At 33.4% G+C, this 19136-nt stretch overlaps 1 protein-coding gene across 1 annotated transcript in view; it reads left to right on the top strand.

Moving 5' to 3' along the window:
• VTA1 (vesicle trafficking 1) overlaps positions 1-18746 on the top strand; it is a 63821-nt gene extending 45075 nt beyond the window's left edge. Inside the window, exons 6-8 of the mRNA XM_059400839.1 lie at positions 6228-6401; positions 11404-11484; positions 17651-18746. Of these exons, the coding sequence (XP_059256822.1) occupies positions 6228-6401; positions 11404-11484; positions 17651-17796 (401 nt within the window). The 3' untranslated portion in view covers positions 17797-18746. The remainder of the gene's footprint in view (positions 1-6227; positions 6402-11403; positions 11485-17650) is intronic.
• Positions 18747-19136: the final 390 nt, after the last annotated feature.

Raw genomic sequence — 19136 nt, forward strand, 5'->3', positions numbered from 1 at the left:
TCACTGGATACTTTTTCAAAAGAACAAAATGTAACCTGGTAATTTAATCAAGTGTTAATGTCATGACATCTAACAGTGTCTGCTCAGAAATGGTTTATGGCTCTAAAATGGTTTATGTCCTTAAATCTGAATGTATAAGAGAAAAGCCTTCTTCAAAACCTTGATTCTTCTTTTCTGAGTATATCGTTATATTCTCTTGTGTTCTTAAATTAACTCTAGGGGTAAAATGTATTATGTTTAACAAAAGTCTAATTCTCTGTTATTCTGGAATTAAATTTCTAGTAAAACCATAAAAATAATGGATATTACTCCTTAGAGTAAGAAAAAAGGGAAAGATAATTCTGAAAATACTGCTGTGTGCAATTAAGTCATATTATCGAAAAGTACATAAGGAAACCATATGATTAGTACAAAAACAGTGTTCCAGGAAAAAATAAGGCTCAACTGAAGGGAATTCTCTTAACATTCAAACTCTAGGTTTACATGTCTGTCAACTCAGTATCTGCAAAATGATGCTATTTTTAACTGGTTATTATTAACCTATATTCAATAAAAAAGTAATATTTTTTATCATATTTCTACTAATTTAAAATTTCCTTCTTTGGGGAAACCCTAAGACACAGTTAACTTCAACATTTTTTAGTCTCAGTAAATATTTGCTGCTAATTAAGACCTGTAATTGCAGAACATAGGAGATATAAAATAAGCCAATATATTAGTCATCTAAAATGTAATCTTAAAGTTCCCTAATCTAGTGTTAATGTCATAGCTTTTTACAGTACTTCCTCAGAAATTGTTTATGGCTCTACAGAAAGATATAATTTTATATATATATATATATATATACTTTCTGAAGTATTTGAAAATGAGTTGAAGAATGCTCTTTTGCTTCTCAGTACTTCATTCAAATCTGTTCAGTTGATTTAATAATCTCCTTTGTGGCTCTAGTCCAGGATTAACCACTGCATCTGACTTTCATGTCTCCTTAGTTATCTTTAACCTGGAATGGTCCTTCAGCCTTTCTAAGTGTTTCTTGGCCCAGTGTTTTTGAAGAGTACAGGTTAGTTATAGACTGTCCCTCAATTTGGGTTTGCCTGATGTTGCCTCATAATTAGATTACAGTTACATGCTTAGCAGAAATACACCAGGATGAGATTATGTTTCCTATGTCAACATTGGAAGGTTGTATAATATTGGTGAAATATTGGTCATATTAACTGATCACTCAAGTAATGTGGTATTCTCTGGGTTATTACACTTTAAAATGATTTTCTTTTTGTTATCAATAAGCTGTTTGTGTTACTAATAAGTTACTGGGGAATAAGTCCCTTTGAGACCATGTAAGTACCCTGGGTTTTTCTTTGTTTTGTTTTGTTTTGTTTTTTAAAGATTTTATTTATTTATTTGACACAGAGAGATCACAGGTAGGTAGAGAGGCTGGCAGAGAGAGAGAGAGAGAGAGAAGCAGGCTCCCCGCCCAGCAGAGAGCCCGATGTGGGACTCGATCCCAGGACCCTGAGATCATGACCTGAGCCGAAGGCAGCAGCTTAACCCACTGAGCCACCCAGGCGCCCCAAGTACCCTGTTTTTAATAAAAAATTACCCCACAGTCTTTAACATCTACTGATACAAATTAAAGTTTACTGTTTGCTTAGTATATAATTCAGTGACTCAGTGACTTTTGACACTCACACCCTCTAAATAAAAAACATTTCCATTATCCCCCAAAATTACCTCATACTCTTTCCCAGTCCATTCGCACCTTGAGAAACAATGACTTAGTTATTTGTTTAATCAAAAGTTAGTTCTGTCTGATTAAAACATTGTGTAAATGGAATCCCATGGTGGTGTTTTGCACCCAACTTCTTTCAACACTCTATCTGTGAGATTCATTGGTGTCTTGTGTAGCAATAGTCCACTCTTTTTTACTGCCGAGTAGTATTCTGTAGTATGGATGCCATAATTTGTTTATCAGCTCATCTGCCAATGAATATTGTGGCTATTTCTAGTTTGAGGTTATGATGAATTAAGCTGCTTGACATTTAAATGCATTTGGTTTTTAGACATACTTCACATTATATGTAAAGAGGTGGCGTGTGTTTCATCCTGCTGGGTCAATAACCAGAATAAAATTGTTGGGATATCTATCTATCTATCTATATAGATAGATTTTTATAGATAGACATTTTATAGATAGACATTTTCTCATGTATCTATATAGATAGATAGATAGATAGATATCCCAAACCATTTTCTGAAGTCAGTGTACCATTTATACTTTAATCAGCCATGCATTAGAGTCTGTCACTCTGTATCCTTGCTAGCACCTCGTATTGTCAGTATTTTTAAATTTAGCCATTCTGATCCATATATATTGGTTTTTCATTGTGATTTAATTAGCATTTTCCCCCCAATGGCTAAATGATACTGAACTCTGTTATATGTGTTTACTGGATGTTCATATATATTTATTTGTGAAGTGTCTGTTTAAATCTTTTGCCTGTTCTTTTTTGTTGTGTAAATTCTACATAACAAAATTTACTATTTTAATCATTTAAATGTACAGCTCAGTGGCATAAAAAGCACATTCATATTGTTCAGCCTGTCACCACCATCTAACTCCAGAATATTTTTATCTTCTCAAATTGAAACTCTATACCCGGGGCGCCTGGGTGGCTCAGTGGGTTAAAGCCTCTGCCTTCGGCTCAGGTCATGATCCCAGGGTCATGGGATCGAGCCCCACATCGGGCTCTCTGCTCAGCGGGGAGCCTGCTTCCTCATCTCTCTCTGCCTGCTTCTCTGCCTACTTGTGATCTCTGTCTGTCAAATAAATAAATAAAAAATCTTTAAAAAAAAAAAAAAAAAGAAACTCTATACCCATTAAACTATAAGTCCCCTTTACCCTATCCATTCCTAGCCTCTGGTCACCACTGTTCTGTTTTCTGTCTTTGTCTCTAGGTACCTCATGTACATGGAATCAGACAGTATTGGTCCTTTTGTGACTGGCCTTTTTCATTTATTGTAATGTCTTCCGGGTTCATCCATGTTACAAGATGTTTTAGAATTTCTTTTCAAACACTGAATAATATTCCATTATATGCCTATACACATTGTATTTATTCATCCATTGAAGAACATTTTGGTTGTTTCTACCTTTCAGTTGTTGTGAGTACTACTGTGACCATTAACAAACTTGACCGTTTTTCATGGGTTGTCTGTCATTTTATTATTGAATTATTTACAAATTATGCATATAAGTTCTTTGTTAGATGCATGTTTTACAAATATTTACTACTGGTCTATTGCTTCCCTTCTTGTTTTCTTACCTTCTTTTAATTACCAAAAATCTTTAATCCTGGCAAAATATAGTTTATAATTTTAAAATTTTTATGGCTACTTCTTATGTCTTATGAGATCTCTATCTATCTCTACCTTAAAAATTCTTTCATATTTTTAATCCTGAAGACTTATCATTGGAGCTGTTACTTTTGTTTGTGAAAGACCTTAAATTTTTTCATGCATACAGTGTGAGGTAGGCTGGATTCAGGATTCTTTCCTCCATAAGGATAGCCTGTTATTCCAGCACCATTTGTTAAGCATTTTCCTTTCCTTGTTGAATTTCTTCGGTTCCTCTGTCAAAAATTCAATTAACCTTTTAAATATGATTCTGTTTCTGGATTCTGTTCAATTACGTTGGTATGTTTTTCTAGTTGGTACCAATGGCACACAGCCCTCCACCTTTTTACAATAAACCTTGGAGTCAGGTGGCATAAGTTCTCCAACTCTTCTCTTCTTTCTCAAGATGTTCTTAGCTATTCTATGTCCTTTGATTTCAACATAAATTTGGAGTAGGTTTTTCAGTTTCTATTAAATAAAAAACAGCTGAACTTAGGTTTGATACTACACTGAATTTATAGATCAATTTAGGGAGAATGGGTACCTTAACAAAATTGAGTCTTTCATTACATGAATATGGTGTATCTTTCCATTTATTAAGCCTCCATTAATTTGTATTGATAGTATTTTGTATTTTTCCAAAGTAGAGATTTTTTGCCTCTTTGGTTAAAATTTGTTTTCCAAGTATTTGGTTTTTTTTCATTCCCTTGTTTACTTTTAGTGTATGAAATATAATTGATTTTTGTATAATGATGTTGTATTGCACAACCTTGCTAAATTTACTATTCTGGTGGTTGTTTTCTAGATTTCTTGGGAGTTTCTTTGTAAATAACCATGTTATCTGCAAAGAGAGACAGTTACGTGTCTGTTACTGGATTTAGCTACCTCAGCTTTTGTCTGCTTGGTATTTAATAGTTTATCCTTTTACTATAAGCATGTCTGAGTCTTAAAGCATATCGTGTTTCTTGATGTGGGTTTTGTTCATATGTTTGTTTAGTCTGTCAACATCAGCTTTCAAAATAGTGTTTGGTCCATTTAATGTAATTATTGCTAATCCTAGATTTAATTCTGTCATTTTTATCATTTGTCTTCTGTTAGTTCCATCTGTTTTTGTCTCCTCTTACAGTTTTTTCCCCTTCCCCCTCCTCCAGTGAGTTTTTCCTCTTTCTTTCTTTTTTTTATTTTTTTAAAGATTTTTTTTTTTTTTTGAGATTTTATTTATTTGTGAAGAGAGAGAGAGAGCAAGAAAGGGGAGAGGTCAGAGGGAGAAGACGACTCCCCACCCAGCAGGGAGTCCAATGTGGGACTTGATTCCGGGACTCCAGGATCGTGACCTAAGCCAAAGTCAATTGCTTAACCAGCTGAGCCACCCAGGTCCCCCGAGTTTTTCCTCTTTCATTCATTATGACTGCTTCTTTCTCTATGTCCTTAAACATATTTATAGTACCCGCTTTAGTGTGATTTTTTTTTTTTTTTTTGCTAATTTTGATATCTAGGTCATTTGAGAATCATCTTCCCACCCACCCACCCCATGTTTCTATTAATTTTTATTGTTGATAACATCTTGTAGCTCCCCTGCATTTTCTCATCTTCCTCTTCCAAGTTCTTGGTTCTTGTTCTAGCAGGAAGTTAACATGCCTGGACTCAAACATTGCCTGTCTTTCTTTCAGCTTTAAGGCTATTGCTCTCACTAGGAGCCTCTAGAATCCCCCTGGAGTGTGCATGCATAGTTCAGGGTCATACAGTATTTAGTTGGGGTTTATACACACACTTCAAGGCTCACTTCTTTTGCACAGATTGTTGAGTGTGTGCAGGTGAAAACCCACATGAAGGCAAACCTTACCTGGTGAGATTTTCTCTCCAAAAGACCATCTTTACTCTAGTTTCTACCAGCTTTTAGTCACTTTCTAATGCCTTTAAAAAGTAGAGGGAGGGGCTCCTTCCCAGGACATATAAATGTTAGAGTTCTCTAATATAAGAGAAAATTATTTTAGTGTATATAAAGTATAAATACATCTACAAGGTTACTTAGTAAAATGTGTATCTCGGAATAGATAGGTTTATTTTGGTTGATTAAAATTATCTACATTGAATATGTAATATATTATCAAACAAAAAAACTTATTTAAAAATTTGATAGGAAATAAATTGATTTCGGAAATCTCTTGCTCTCACTTACATTTTAAATTATGAGGATTCCCAAAAATGACTGTCATTTTAAATAGACTGTCACTATTTAATTTTCCCAGAGTAGCTTTCAAATTCAGCTAGTAAGATAGTATATTTTAAGTCTGAATTTCAGAACTTAAAAACACAAAGTCTCTACACTTAATCTTAGCCAAAAGGCCGAGAAGTGATTCTACACAAATTCTCTTATTATTCCTTTCTATGCAGGTAGCTCTGTGAAATCCCATTCCTTTGTTTTTGTTGATTAACCTAATACTTTGAACAGCAAACACATAGGTAGTCATTTAATGGCTTGTTGAATGATGAATAGAGTAAAGGGCAGCTGTCAGAAAAATAGGCTATGCATAGTATAAATGTGACATGTTTTGCCAAAAATATCATTTATCATAAGATTAAAGAAAAGATTTTGTAGAATTAGAAAGTGTTACCTTGAAGTGACAATCATATTGTCAGGCACAATTAAGTGATTTAAGGAAAGAAAACAATTAAAACTATTATTTTAAGAGCTAGAGCCTGCTTATCAATTGCATTAAATAGAATTGCATCCAAACATCTGTTTGTCCTGTCTGTATAACAAAATAAGAATGTTTGGCGTTTTTCTTTCAAAATACCTAGTTTAACTTTACATCTATGTTATACAATAGATGTTGAAGAAAACGAAGATGCTGGAGCAACGTCCCTGCCGACTCAGCCACCTCAGCCGTCCTCTTCAGCTTATGATCCAAGCAGCATGCCATCAAGCAGCTTCACTGGGATACAGATTCCTCCCGGCGCGCACGCTCCTGCTAATACGCCAGCAGAAGTGCCTCACAGCACAGGTAGGAAATGAAAGCTTAACAAGTTTTGAACTCTCCTCTCATAAATGAGGACTGCACTTTATAGTGTGTTTATGCCTAAGCATGATGGTCATAAAGCATGATAAGATCTTTAAATTCTATTTCAGCCCACAAAACAATGTTACATCCGTTTTGTTGAAGTTTGAATGTTAACTGTCCTTTTCTTTTTTTGAGAAATGACCAAACATTTACAAACATTACTGTAAACTTTATATTTTTTTACTAAGAATAGCTTCTGTGCTTTTCGTGTGTGGTGCTATTTTCTCTTTCTTCCCATCTGTTACCTTGCCCGTCACCCTTCACTGTTCAAGAGTAGCCCTGAGGTATGCGGGTCTTCTGTTATAATATGTTTTGATCAGTGTCCCACTGTGTCAGCAAGATTTGATTTTTCTTGCCTTATTTCCTTAGGACCCAATCTCTACCCTCAACGTAGATACTATTAATGAAGGGAGCAGACATTGAGGCACACAGTCTCTGTAGCAGTGGAATCACAGATAACTGAAAAGAAGGGGTGTGGGTTAATTCTTTTAATATTATAAACAGTTGACTGAAGGAAAAAAGGGAAATGATAGCTACTTTGAATAAATCAGCATTGTATGTCTGTTTCTCATGGAAAAGATCTAACCACACTAGTCTCTAGTAACCAGTCGGTGTCAGTAAATAAAAGATAATATTTCAAACTGCAGATACTGTTCCATTTACTTGTATTATTGACAAAGTGTTGCCCTTACCTTCAAATAGAAGGGCATTTAAAGCCATAATTTGCATCTTGAAGTTTTTCCAAAAATTGTTCTTAAAATATTTCTTTTATCTCAGCATAAATGTAATCTGTGGTAGTAAACTGTACAAACATTTCAAAATAGTTAATTCATAGGATGAAAATCATCCTTTGAGCCCTAATTTCTAAGGTTTCTATTAAGTACCACACCATTACTAACTTTAAAATTTTCAGCCCCAGTTTAGGTGATTTTGCATGAGTTGCATAGCATTTAAGTTTTCTACTTGACTACCATAACACCAGTTTTTATTAGTTTCTTTCCTCCTATTTTCAAACCTTTAACTTTGTATTATCTGCAAATATGGCTATTACTTTTGTCTTGAAGAATATTGATGAATGTGATTATTTTAACACTGATCTCTTTTGTGTCATCATTCTATATATTTTACTCTGACTTTGCTTTGCTTTATGGTATGTATGTTGAGTTTATTAGACAAACCAATTTGAGTTTGTTTTGTAAGTAAAATTTCACAGAACACTATTATATTTTATTTCCAGTATTTCCAGTGTAGATTAATATAAGCAATACCAGCTACTTAGATGCATCTGCCTTAGATAAATACTACTCTCTTCTAGTGAATTTAAACAGAGGTGAGCCTCTGACACACCATATTTATAGAAGGGCAAAGTGAGAATAAAATGCACTTTGAAGTGAAACAGTGTTCGTTATTAGTTCCTGCTCCTTTCTAAACCACAAACTCAGATGTTATGCCGCTTCTCAACCTACGTTTTGCCTCTTTCTAAAATGAAATTAAATCATATTCTCATGGTGATTTTAATTATTAGAGAAAAAGTTTGAAAATTCACTACTAACTGTGCCTAATCACAAAATCAGTGTTCAGCAAATTAGCTTCCTTTTCCTTTTTTTCCTCTTCCTTCCTATCTCTGTGCCAAATACAGGGTATTTAAGAGCAAGCTAATGAACACTTAAAATCATTTTGTGAATCAAGGGAAGTGTCACCTTTGGGGATAGGATATTGACCTTAAAAAAAAGTTGCCTAAAAGCGCTACCATATTAGACAACATATTGTAGGGCAAAATTCTGGTACAAGCACATACGTACATATATTTTATATATAGTTATACAGTGTGTATATAGAAGAGAGAAAGCTTACTTCTGGGAGGGCTGTATTTGGGTGAAAAAATATGAAATTGCTACTTTTATATAAGTGATAACATCTTAATAGGTTCATATGTTCACACTAACAGACAGTATGTCCTGCTTAGAATATTCTTGACATACAAAGACTTAGATATTGAGGAGGTAGTCTTCTATTAGAAAGTTTTCTGGCATGAACAGTTCATCTTGCTCCAGCTAACTCTGGCTTGAGCCTGTTGTGGTTTTGTTTTTTTGTTTTTGTTTTTGTTTTTGTTTTCTTTTTTGTTCCTCTGAGTGAGCACATAAAACCAAAACCTTGGAACTTCGTTAAGGTGAGGTCCTGTCTTGTTACTTTATATACACTCTTATAGGCATAGCATTTACAAAATTATCATAGCTATTTTATAAATTAATTTTAAGCAACTGTATTAACTATATTAGATATTGCTATCCCTAATTTACACACTGGAAAGAAATTAAGCAATTATCCCATGAAAATAAGCACATAAACATACTTATAGTGACAGACTAGAATTTGAACCCACATCTTTTTGATTTCGTGTTTTTGGCACCTCCTTTCTGTGTCTCTTCCTCCAAGGAACTAAATCTCTGTTAAATCAGAATCTCCTTTTGTCACAATATTTTGCCCCTTAAAATTAGTTTGAAATGTTGGAATCTCCTCTTAGCTGGTAGATTTAAATTTCTATTACATTTAAAACATGGGCTATGTAACCATCTACTTTTTTCTATTATATTTAAAACAGTTTAAAAAAATAGGCTCTCAGTTGGCTAATAGCAAATGAAATAACATTTTTAGTTTATAAATATAGCAGATGTTTCCCCTCTTACTCACTTTAAGATTGATTTACTTTCCCTCATATAAAGATCCAGGATGCACTTTTATCAAAGGGAAATCCTCAAGATAGCTGAAAAGAATAGTATGTACTAATATACAGTTTTTAGTTCTTCCACAAAAAAGCACAGGCTGCGAGGAGGGCCGCGAGAGCAATTGTTTCAGCAGGCAGAGTGTTGGCCTCTGAGCTTTCACCACTGTGGATGATTGGATGGAGGCGATCGAATGGACGGTTTGTCCTTTCTCTTGAAACACATGCTTTCTACTGCCTATAAATATTGAGAAAGAAGATCTCAGTAATAAACCTAAATAGGTTAAATATTAGAATTATGTTATAATTAATGCTGACCTTTTGATTATAAATACAGCTTATCAAATGTAGATTAAAAACTTAGCTCTTCTATTATTCTTTCATGTATGAAAAGTACTGCATTTGAGTTTTCCTGCTATACAGTTTCCAAAGTTGTTAATATTTTGTCCTGACCATTTCTGTCAGGACATTTCCATTGATTATACTGAGGTTTTACTCAGCCCAATCCTCCTATTTTCTTGACTTTGCTTATAGTGTTCCTTGTAGATAGTGTGGCTTTCTCCCTTTTTCTCTGCCTCTCCAAATGCTACTCCCTTAAGGGTTCTTTTTTAATTGTAATTCTGGATAATCTTCTCTAGTTTTTTAACCAACACCCATTTCTTCCTTTTCAAAATTCCCAGACTATGTAGACTATAGAACAATTTAAATTCGACACTTAATTAGAAATCTTGTAATGTTTAATTCTTAAATGTGTATTAATCCTATTTAAGGGCTATGTAATCATCTTCTTAAAAGTTAACCAGAAGTTATTTTTTGACACTTCTTTTTTGTTAAATAATAAAAAGGAAGAAATTTCCAACACAGTTCTACTCTTCCACATGAATGTTTTTATAGTCACATTACTCCCAACATATTGCAGTTTTTGGAGCTGCTGTCCACTTGTGAATTGACAAATGAGACCTTTCCAGATCCGGAAAGAAAGAAAAACAGATTTGGGCATCTTAAAAAAATAAATGAATAACATAAACTAAGAGCTACTTTTACTAATTTAACAAGTATTTATGAGCTTATGTTGGGCCTGTACACTAGGCCCCCATGGGAACATGTCATGATGGCTGCCGAAGGGACAGTCCTTGGCTCATGCACATCAAGACAAATGGAAGCAGCATCTTCTTACTGCTGCTTGAGGCGTGTTTAGCAGCCTGTGCTGTCAGTTCAAGCCTTAGGTGAATGACTGTGACCAGAGAAGTTCTTGATAAAATACAGGCCACTTATTTTTTTAATATTGCTCAAATAAAATTTTACTACATAACTGAATTTTCTCCCTACAAATTCTGTTTTGTTCTTGTTAATTAATAGTGCCTACTTAATTAATTACATGAAGATGTACTAATAAGCATTTAAAAGTTAATACAGTACACTGGTCAATAAAAATACTCCTTTTCTATTATAGAGAAAGAGATTTGTTTGAAAATTTTAATTTAGCCAGAAACACAAATTACTTAGCAAGGGATGGCTTGATATCTAGAATGATTTATGAGCAGGTTGTAGACTTACCTTTTTTTTTAACATTATACAAGAAATATATCATCACCTACTTATGGTTTAGACACAGCTCCTTCAATGCACTAGGCTTGACTAGGTAGTCTCTGAGGATGCCTCTCAAATCTTGCATTCCATTTTTTTTTAATGTAATTATGTCTTTTTAAAAGTAAGTTTTGAGGAGACAGTTAATGTTGGATGGTGATCCTTTAATATATTTGGTTAGCACTTACCAAAATCAAGCAAAAGATAGTCATTGAATTGGTCATTTTAAAACTTGTGTGTCACCTGACTTTGGAGTTACACTTCTTTAACTTTTTCTATAAATGAATTTGTGTATATATACATGTATATATATACATGTATATATACACATGTGTATGTGTAACATTAATTGAGAATTACTGCTAAAGCTTAGTAAGTGAAAAATGCATGACATAGTATAGTATGCAGACATGCCACCATCTACATTAGACATGTGTATGTAAACACTCAGAATATATTTTTCTGCATATTTTCTTTACCAGGCTCTAACATCAAATAAGTGTGTCAGATTAAAATTCATTAATATTTCAAAAAAGTAATTAGGAAATGAAAATTCCTTCATGATCCTTTAAATATTTTCCTAGTATATAATTAAGAGGTATAATTTTTATGCTCATTTGTGGTTTTCTGTTGCAGGTGTAGCAAGTAATACTATCCAGCCTACTCCGCAGACTGTTCCAGCTATTGATCCTGCGCTGTTCAGTACAGTTTCCCAGGGTAAGTCAGCTGACTGATTTTTTGAGACATACTGTATCTCTTGTTTTGGGTGTTCTTTTCTAATTATGCCTTAAAAGTATTGTATAGTGGAATGTTTACACATTTCTTTAAATGTCTGTTTTCACTAGATTCTCCAGTGAACCAAGATTGTTTCATATTATCAAAAATATCTAAATCTGAAAGCATTTCCTCTCCCCCCCCCTTTTTTTTACAGTTCTTTTTTGTGGTATACTGCTGGATATAGTGGCGCAAACATAGAGCTAAAGCTATCAGGAAGCTGATACTATATTACTTTAGTCCAAAATTACCATGTCTTATGATTATGATCTTCCTTATCTATACTAAATGATTAGATTAGCCAGAAAGAGGAACTGACCATAGTTGAAAACAAAAACAAAAAGAAACCTTTTATAAACTGGCAAATTACCCAAGAATATAGTGGAAAATATTTATCTTATCAGTAGACAGGCCAAATAACCTGCCCAATGGATACTGTGTTCCTCTGTTAAACTTGGTTTCCAGACTCCCCTCTGGAGTCCCACCTAATTTTAAAAGATCCACCTAAAATCTGATGTGAAAATATCTGAAATAGATAGGTCAGTGAAACAGAGTAGGGACTCTGGAAAGTAGACCATATGTTACAGGAATTAAGTTAATGATGAATGTGGTATTTGGATCAGTGTGGCAAGAATATATATTCAGAAGTGATGATAGAACAATTGGTTATCCAGAGGGCACCTGGGTGGCTCCGTCAGTTAAGTGTCTGACTTCAGCTGGAGTCATGATCTTAGGGTTCTGAGATCAAGCCCTGAATTGGGCTCCCTGCTCAGTGTGGAGTCTGCGTCTTTCTCTGCCTCTCTCCCCATTCATTCTTTCTCTCTTTCTCTTTCAAATAGGATCTTTAAAAAAAATAAAGAAAAATTGGTTATGAGGAAAAAAATATCTATTAGATACTATCTTTCAGTACTTGTATCTGATTTAGTTGTTAACAGGTTTGACAAATGAAAAATGATAAATTCATACCACAGAATACTCCTTCTTCCCCATTACGTTGTTAGAATGCAACTAATAGACCAGGAGAAATTGAGATTTAAAAATAAAGAAGTAATGTCCAGAGCATATATAAAGAGCTCCTACAAATGAATAACTGAAACTCAATTTGGTAGGAAAAAATAGGCAGGGAATATGATCGGTAATGCAGGTATGCAGTGAACACATGAAAGCTTTCCCAACCATATTATTAATTAGGGAAGTTGAGAATTAGAGTGATTTAGGTTTATGTCAATAGATAAAAAAATATTTTAAAGGATCAATAATCTATAGTGTCATTGAAGACCTAAGGAATGACTCTCGCATGCTGTTGGTGGGAAATGTACATTAGTAAAGTTTTTTTCAGCAGTATTATGTCACTGTCAGAATAGCAAATGTAATTTTTTTGAACCTGCTATATTCCACCATCTTAAGAAAATACTCAGACATGGTCACAAAATTTACAAGGATCTTTTATTTCAACATCATCGTAATAGTGGAAAATAATCTTTTAAGTGCTTATTGGAATATTACGGTTCATTCATCATATGGAATACTGAGTAGATATTAAAATACACACACACACACACACACACACACACACACACACACACACATAATATAGTACCTGACATGAAAAGATCTCCTAAGCATATTAAGTTAAAAACAAAAACAAAACAGGTTGCAGAACATTATGTATAGTATGACCCTATTTAGGAAAAAAATACTAAAATTATCTTCCTGCATGGATGTATGAGTTTAAGTACATTGAAAAATTCTAAATAATACTCAGATCAAAACTAATAGTTATAACTATCACTGTCTCTTTACCACCACCTCTAATAAATACTCCCTGAATCTTTTTCCTGTTACATTTTTCTCTTTAGTGCTTAGTACTTATCACCATTAATACCCATAGTGTATGTGTGTTAGTATTAATATGTTAAACATTTCTGTAGTGAATTTGTGGCTTACTGTGGAAAAGAAAATGAAATTACTTGAAGAACATTTCCTTTTTTAACTTACATCTCTCTATATAGTATTACAGTATGAATAACCACTTAACCTCGTGAATTTTTTTGAAAATTAAATGGAATATCTGAAAAGTATTTAGCACAGTGCCTGACCTAATCAGATTCTACCTCTAATCATTCTAGTGTTGCCATTTCTAAGGAACATATCTTGGTAATGCCTGGATATAAGGGTTCTGTACTGAGCTTTATCTGTACCTCTAAGATTTACTGCATATCAGGTGATTCCCCAATGATTCTGCCCATGCTTTGCATTCAAGTCAGAGGACAGTAGAGTACACTAGGATCAGATATCCAAGGTTCCTGACATGAATTTTTAAAATTACCTAGGTAAGTAGGAATCTCAAAAGACCCATTTTGGAATTTTTAAAATTATGTATTCTGTGATCTATCATGACATTAGGTAAATCAGTCTTAGAAATGGATGCTTATGCCTACTGAATGTGCAGGGATTTCTCTTAAAACCAAAAAGGTTATCTTTGATCCAGTGCTGACCTAGGCTCTTTCTGCTTTGAATGGGAACTTGACTAACAGCTCTAGCTGTCTTCTGCCTTCTTGTACTGCCATGTGGAGGAGAAAAGCAGCCCTGTGATGAGGAGTCTTCTCTGAAGCCATCTGCAACTGTACTGAGCTTAGAGTTCAAAAAAGAGATTCTTTTAGACAACCTCTTTAATCCTTCAGACATCTGTTAGGTCCACTGTGTGCTCTCTGGTCTGTCTGATATGGCCTTTAGTAAGTTTTAATAATATAAAAAAACAGCTTTTATTTGGGTGCAGTATTTACTATTTTGTATATACTGAAATTGAACAGTTGTTCTCTTCTCCTTTTATGTATTTTCCATTTATCTAGTTTTCAAAGATTTTATTTATTTATTTGACAGACAGAGCTCACAAGTAGGCAGAGAGACAGACAAGAGAGAGGGAAGCAGGCTCCTTGCCGAGCAGAGAACCCAATGCGGGGCTCGATCCCAGGCTCCTGGGATCATGACCTGAGCCGAAGGCAAAGGCTTTAACCCACTGAGCCACCCAGGCGCCCCTATCTAGTTTTCAAATGCTAAGTTAAAAGAATCATAATTAAGCAGATTTTCTTTTTATTTAATTTAAAATTTTAGTCACATGTCTTACTATTAATGACTCTTAGATGATATTTGGTTTGGGGTTTTTTTTTTTTTTTTTAGATTTTATTTATTTATTTGAGAGAGAGTAAGAGAGAGCATGAGAGGGGAGAAGGTCAGAGGGAGAAGCAGACTCCCCATAGAGCTGGAAGCCCAATGTGGGACTGGATCCCGGACTCTGGGATCATGACCTGAGCGGAAGGCGGTTACTTAACCAACTGAGCCACCCAGGCACCCAATTAGATGATTTTTGTTAAATGAAGGGAAACCTGAAGTGTTACAGAATAGCAAACACAACTATTTGACATGGCTTTTTAAGTTCTTTATATTTTTAATTAATAAGTCTAGCATCTCTATTTAAATCTATAACTTATATTTTGTATCTGAGTCTATAAGTTGGTTATTATCTAGTTATATTTTATATGATAGTTATGTAATTTCATACATGTTATAAGCTATATGTATTACATATCTGTAATGATATTTTTCTGTTAAAATATTTTCATTCACTTTTTCTGAATATTGAAGTTGTTATTTCATGAAAAGTACAGTATTTGTGTTTTAAAATAGTTTTATCATTGGTGGATAAGTTTGGTTTATAAAAACTAAGATAATAATGGAGTTCTTTCCACTACATACATCTCATTAATAAATGAGTGGTATGTCAGCAAAACATTGCTAAGGCTAATGCTATAAAAATAAGAGTTCTAACCATGGGGCTTTCTTCTAGCAGGTCCAATAAATTCTGTATGTATATCTTTAAAGATTGCCCTGAGATAAGAAGACAGGCTGTTAAAGCACAAAATGAGTAGTGGGGTAAACTCAATTATCAACGGTGTCTCCCTCACCTAGATAGGGTGTATAGCTTTACATGACTGGAACCTTTCTTAATGTATTTGGAAAAACCGTTGAAGAATCTAGTAGGTATTTTCAATAAAAAAAAAATAAATAAACCTAAAGTGTCCTGACTAAATTTTCAACAGAACAACAACAGGATAATTGTTTTTTTAGATTTAATGGGTAACAAATGCCAAGACACTAAAATACTAAAAGATTTGTGGTGATTGCATTGCAGTGGTGATGCATTGTGGTGATTGCAATGATTGCATTTTATTAGTTTATTGATTTGTATTTCTTGCTTTTTAAGCAAACTGAAATGCAGAAAAATTGAAACAAGGTCTGTCAAAGTTGGAATATTTAATCTCTTAGTTCATAACAGTAAAAACCAACCATTATGATCTTTAATAATACTCAACAACTTTTTGAAGACTTTTTATGAAACACACTGGGCTAATTACTGTAATGTAGATCTATGTGTATCCTCTTAAAATCTGAAATTTCATTTATGTTTAATTCTGTATGAACTCTGTTGTAAAATATAGGAAATACAAATAAATAAATAAATAAATAAAATATAGGGAATAATGTACAAACAGCATTTTTATTTTCATTCATTAAAGTTACTCAGTACTTATAGGTACCTGGCATTGGCCTAGAATCTTTAGGATGCATTGTTTCAGAACTTTTGAAAATTTTAGAAAATAATGATTTGGATCAGAATTTAGAGTCTAGATATCTGGAGATACTACCTACTTTGAAATCCTTTCCTAGGTAATAGAAAATTAAGATAGTCTGTGTAGAAGTACATGCTTGAGACTGAATTAAAATATATTATAAATATATTTTTTAAATATTTTAAAATAATCTTTTAAAAAATAGTATTTTAAAAATAAATATAAAATAATGTATAAAATATATTATCTGAGCCTCTGTCTTCAGCTCAGGTCATGATCTCAGGTTCATGAGATCCAGCCCCACATCGGGTGCTCTGCTCAGCAGGGAGCCTCCTTCCTCCTGTCTCTCTGCCTGCCTCTATGCCTACTTGTGATCTGTCAAATAAATAAAGTATTTAAAAATATACATACATACATATATGTATGTATGCAGAAAAATTGAAACAAGGTCTGTCAAAGTTGGAATATATAATCTCTTAGTTCACAACAGTAAAAACCAACCATTATGATCTTTAATAATACTCAACAACTTTTTGAAGACTTTTTATGTAACACACTGGGCTAATTACTGTAATGTAGATCTATGTGTATCCTCTTAAAATCTGATACATACATACATATATATATGTATGTATATAAATAGAATTTGAAATATATTGTGTGTTTATTATATTCTGTGTCCCAGCCTTCTGATCAGTTCTTAATATCCTTATAAAGAATTCTGAAGAAAATAGTATTTCAAAAGTCAGGACACAAAGTCAGTTTTTAATTTCATCTTTAGAAATATATATTCAAACTTTAGATTAAGTGAAGTTGTTTTTTTGGTTTTACCCAGATTATTTAGTCAGGGTCTACCCATATTAATCATATGTATAACTGGAAAACTTGTTGAGAATAAATTTTGGACATAATTTATAAAGGTTGTTCATGTGTTTAATTTTATATTAATGACAATTAAACTGTAGAGATTTTTATATCGGGGGCACAAAAAATATTTTCATGCTGAAAAAGCTAAATGACTTACATAATTTTTAAAAATGTTATTTCTCTTTTTTTTCACGGCGAATTATATTTATATTCTAGCTCAGATGAGGGTCAGATGGTTTAGTCTGTGTGTGAAAAGAGAGGCCTAACTATTCTAGTATAAACACCAATGCCACTGTCATTTTTTTACACAGATTATAATTTTTTTGCTATTAATTTATCAAAATAGAAAGGCTTCTAGTTTGACTTCCAGATTAAAAATCTTTTCAAAAAAGCTACTAGTATTGGCATATGTATGGTTTATGTTAATAAGGAAGAAAGTGAAAAGCATAAAAGTACTTAGTTAAATATTTACACCTAGGGTTGAAGAAAACCTTCATGTTTTTATATAACCTTAAATATTTTCTATAATTTTAAATGTAAGCATTTAGCTAACCGAACAGGATACTTTTTAGCTTCCTACAAATATCTTAATGACTCTCTGTTTCTTCTAGGGGATATCCGTCTAACTCCAGAGGACTTTGCTAGAGCCCAGAAATACTGCAAATATGCTGGCAGTGCTTTGCAATATGAAGATGTCAGCACTGCTGTGCAGAATCTACAGAAGGCCCTCAAGTTGCTAACTACAGGCAGAGAATGAAGCCTTTGTACAGTAGATCCATGCATTTTTGGCTTAAAGAACTAACAGTCCATTACTCTATCTTCAGCCCATCAGGAGCACAGTTTTAAGGAAGACTTCAGTTGCATTGACTATAACAATGAAATCTGTGTCTCTGTATCAGATTCCTGTTGAAGCATTCAGCAGCAGCCTCAACCAGTTTTCATTGTCCATTTAGTGGATCCAGTAATCTTCGGGTGTATAGGGCTGATGTGAGCAAAATCTAAAAATGCCCATTGAATCCTGCTTCAGAAAACAAACACACACTTCTATGAAATGTATTGGTGTTCGCATTTTATCTTAATATTCATAAATTAAGGATTTTTTAAATCATAATTTGAACACACAGACTGTATTTCTTTGCTATAAAATTCTAAATTTAAGTTTAAATAAAAATTACCAGATTATACTAGATTAGAGATCATGTTTTTGTTTTCCTCTGGATTTATGAACATCCTGAACTGTTAGAGGAATCTGAAAGGGGTTATGTTCAGAATTAAATTTATGTTCATTTTTAATATAACTACATTAAAAGTTAAAATTTTTATGGAAAAAAATAGAAGGTAAAGAGGTGGAATCACTTTTAGACTTAAGAATAATGTTGGCTTCCCAGCTGTTTTCCTTTCTCCATTGAAACAAAAGTGAATTGGTATTTATTCATAGGCAGTTTGACCGCATGTACTAGGGAATGAAAAGAAGATATTTGTAGTAATGCCTGGAAGCTTGGTGCTTAAAGTTAAGGTTCTCCTCTGCTGCTGTGGAATGGATTCCATACAGTGTATAGCTAGGAGCGATGCAGAAGGTTATAAGAATTTTGACTCTCAGTTGTTAATTTTATAAGTTTTGTGGGAAAATATGAACTAACTGTGTGTCACCTGCATTTGTGCTGTGTTAAAAATAAATACGAGGATTCTTTTAAGTTGTTCAGCTTATTACAGAGCCAATTGTGTTTTAATTTGCATGCTAGAGTTTGTCATTTTTTTAAGTCATTATGCTAGTACAGGAATATGGATATTTCTATAGTAAAAAAAAAAAGTTTTTAAAAGGTGCCAAATTTACCTGAAATTTATCTCATCCATTTCGTTTATCCCATTAAAATTGGAGTAATTTAACATAGGGGTCCACAAACTCTGTATAGTCAGTGGGCAGACTCCTGTTGTGTAAATAAAGGTCTACTGAAACAAAACCATACCCATTATTTATGTTTAATCTGTGTTTGTTTGCCCTAACTGCAGAATTAGATGGACTGCAAGTCTAAAATACTTAGTATCTGGCCTTTTAAGAAAATGTTCGCTGACCCCTGTTCTATCAGTCTCTTTGAA

Source organism: Mustela nigripes, chromosome 5 (genome assembly GCF_022355385.1).
Source record: "Mustela nigripes isolate SB6536 chromosome 5, MUSNIG.SB6536, whole genome shotgun sequence".
Classification (NCBI taxonomy): Eukaryota; Metazoa; Chordata; class Mammalia; order Carnivora; family Mustelidae; genus Mustela; species Mustela nigripes.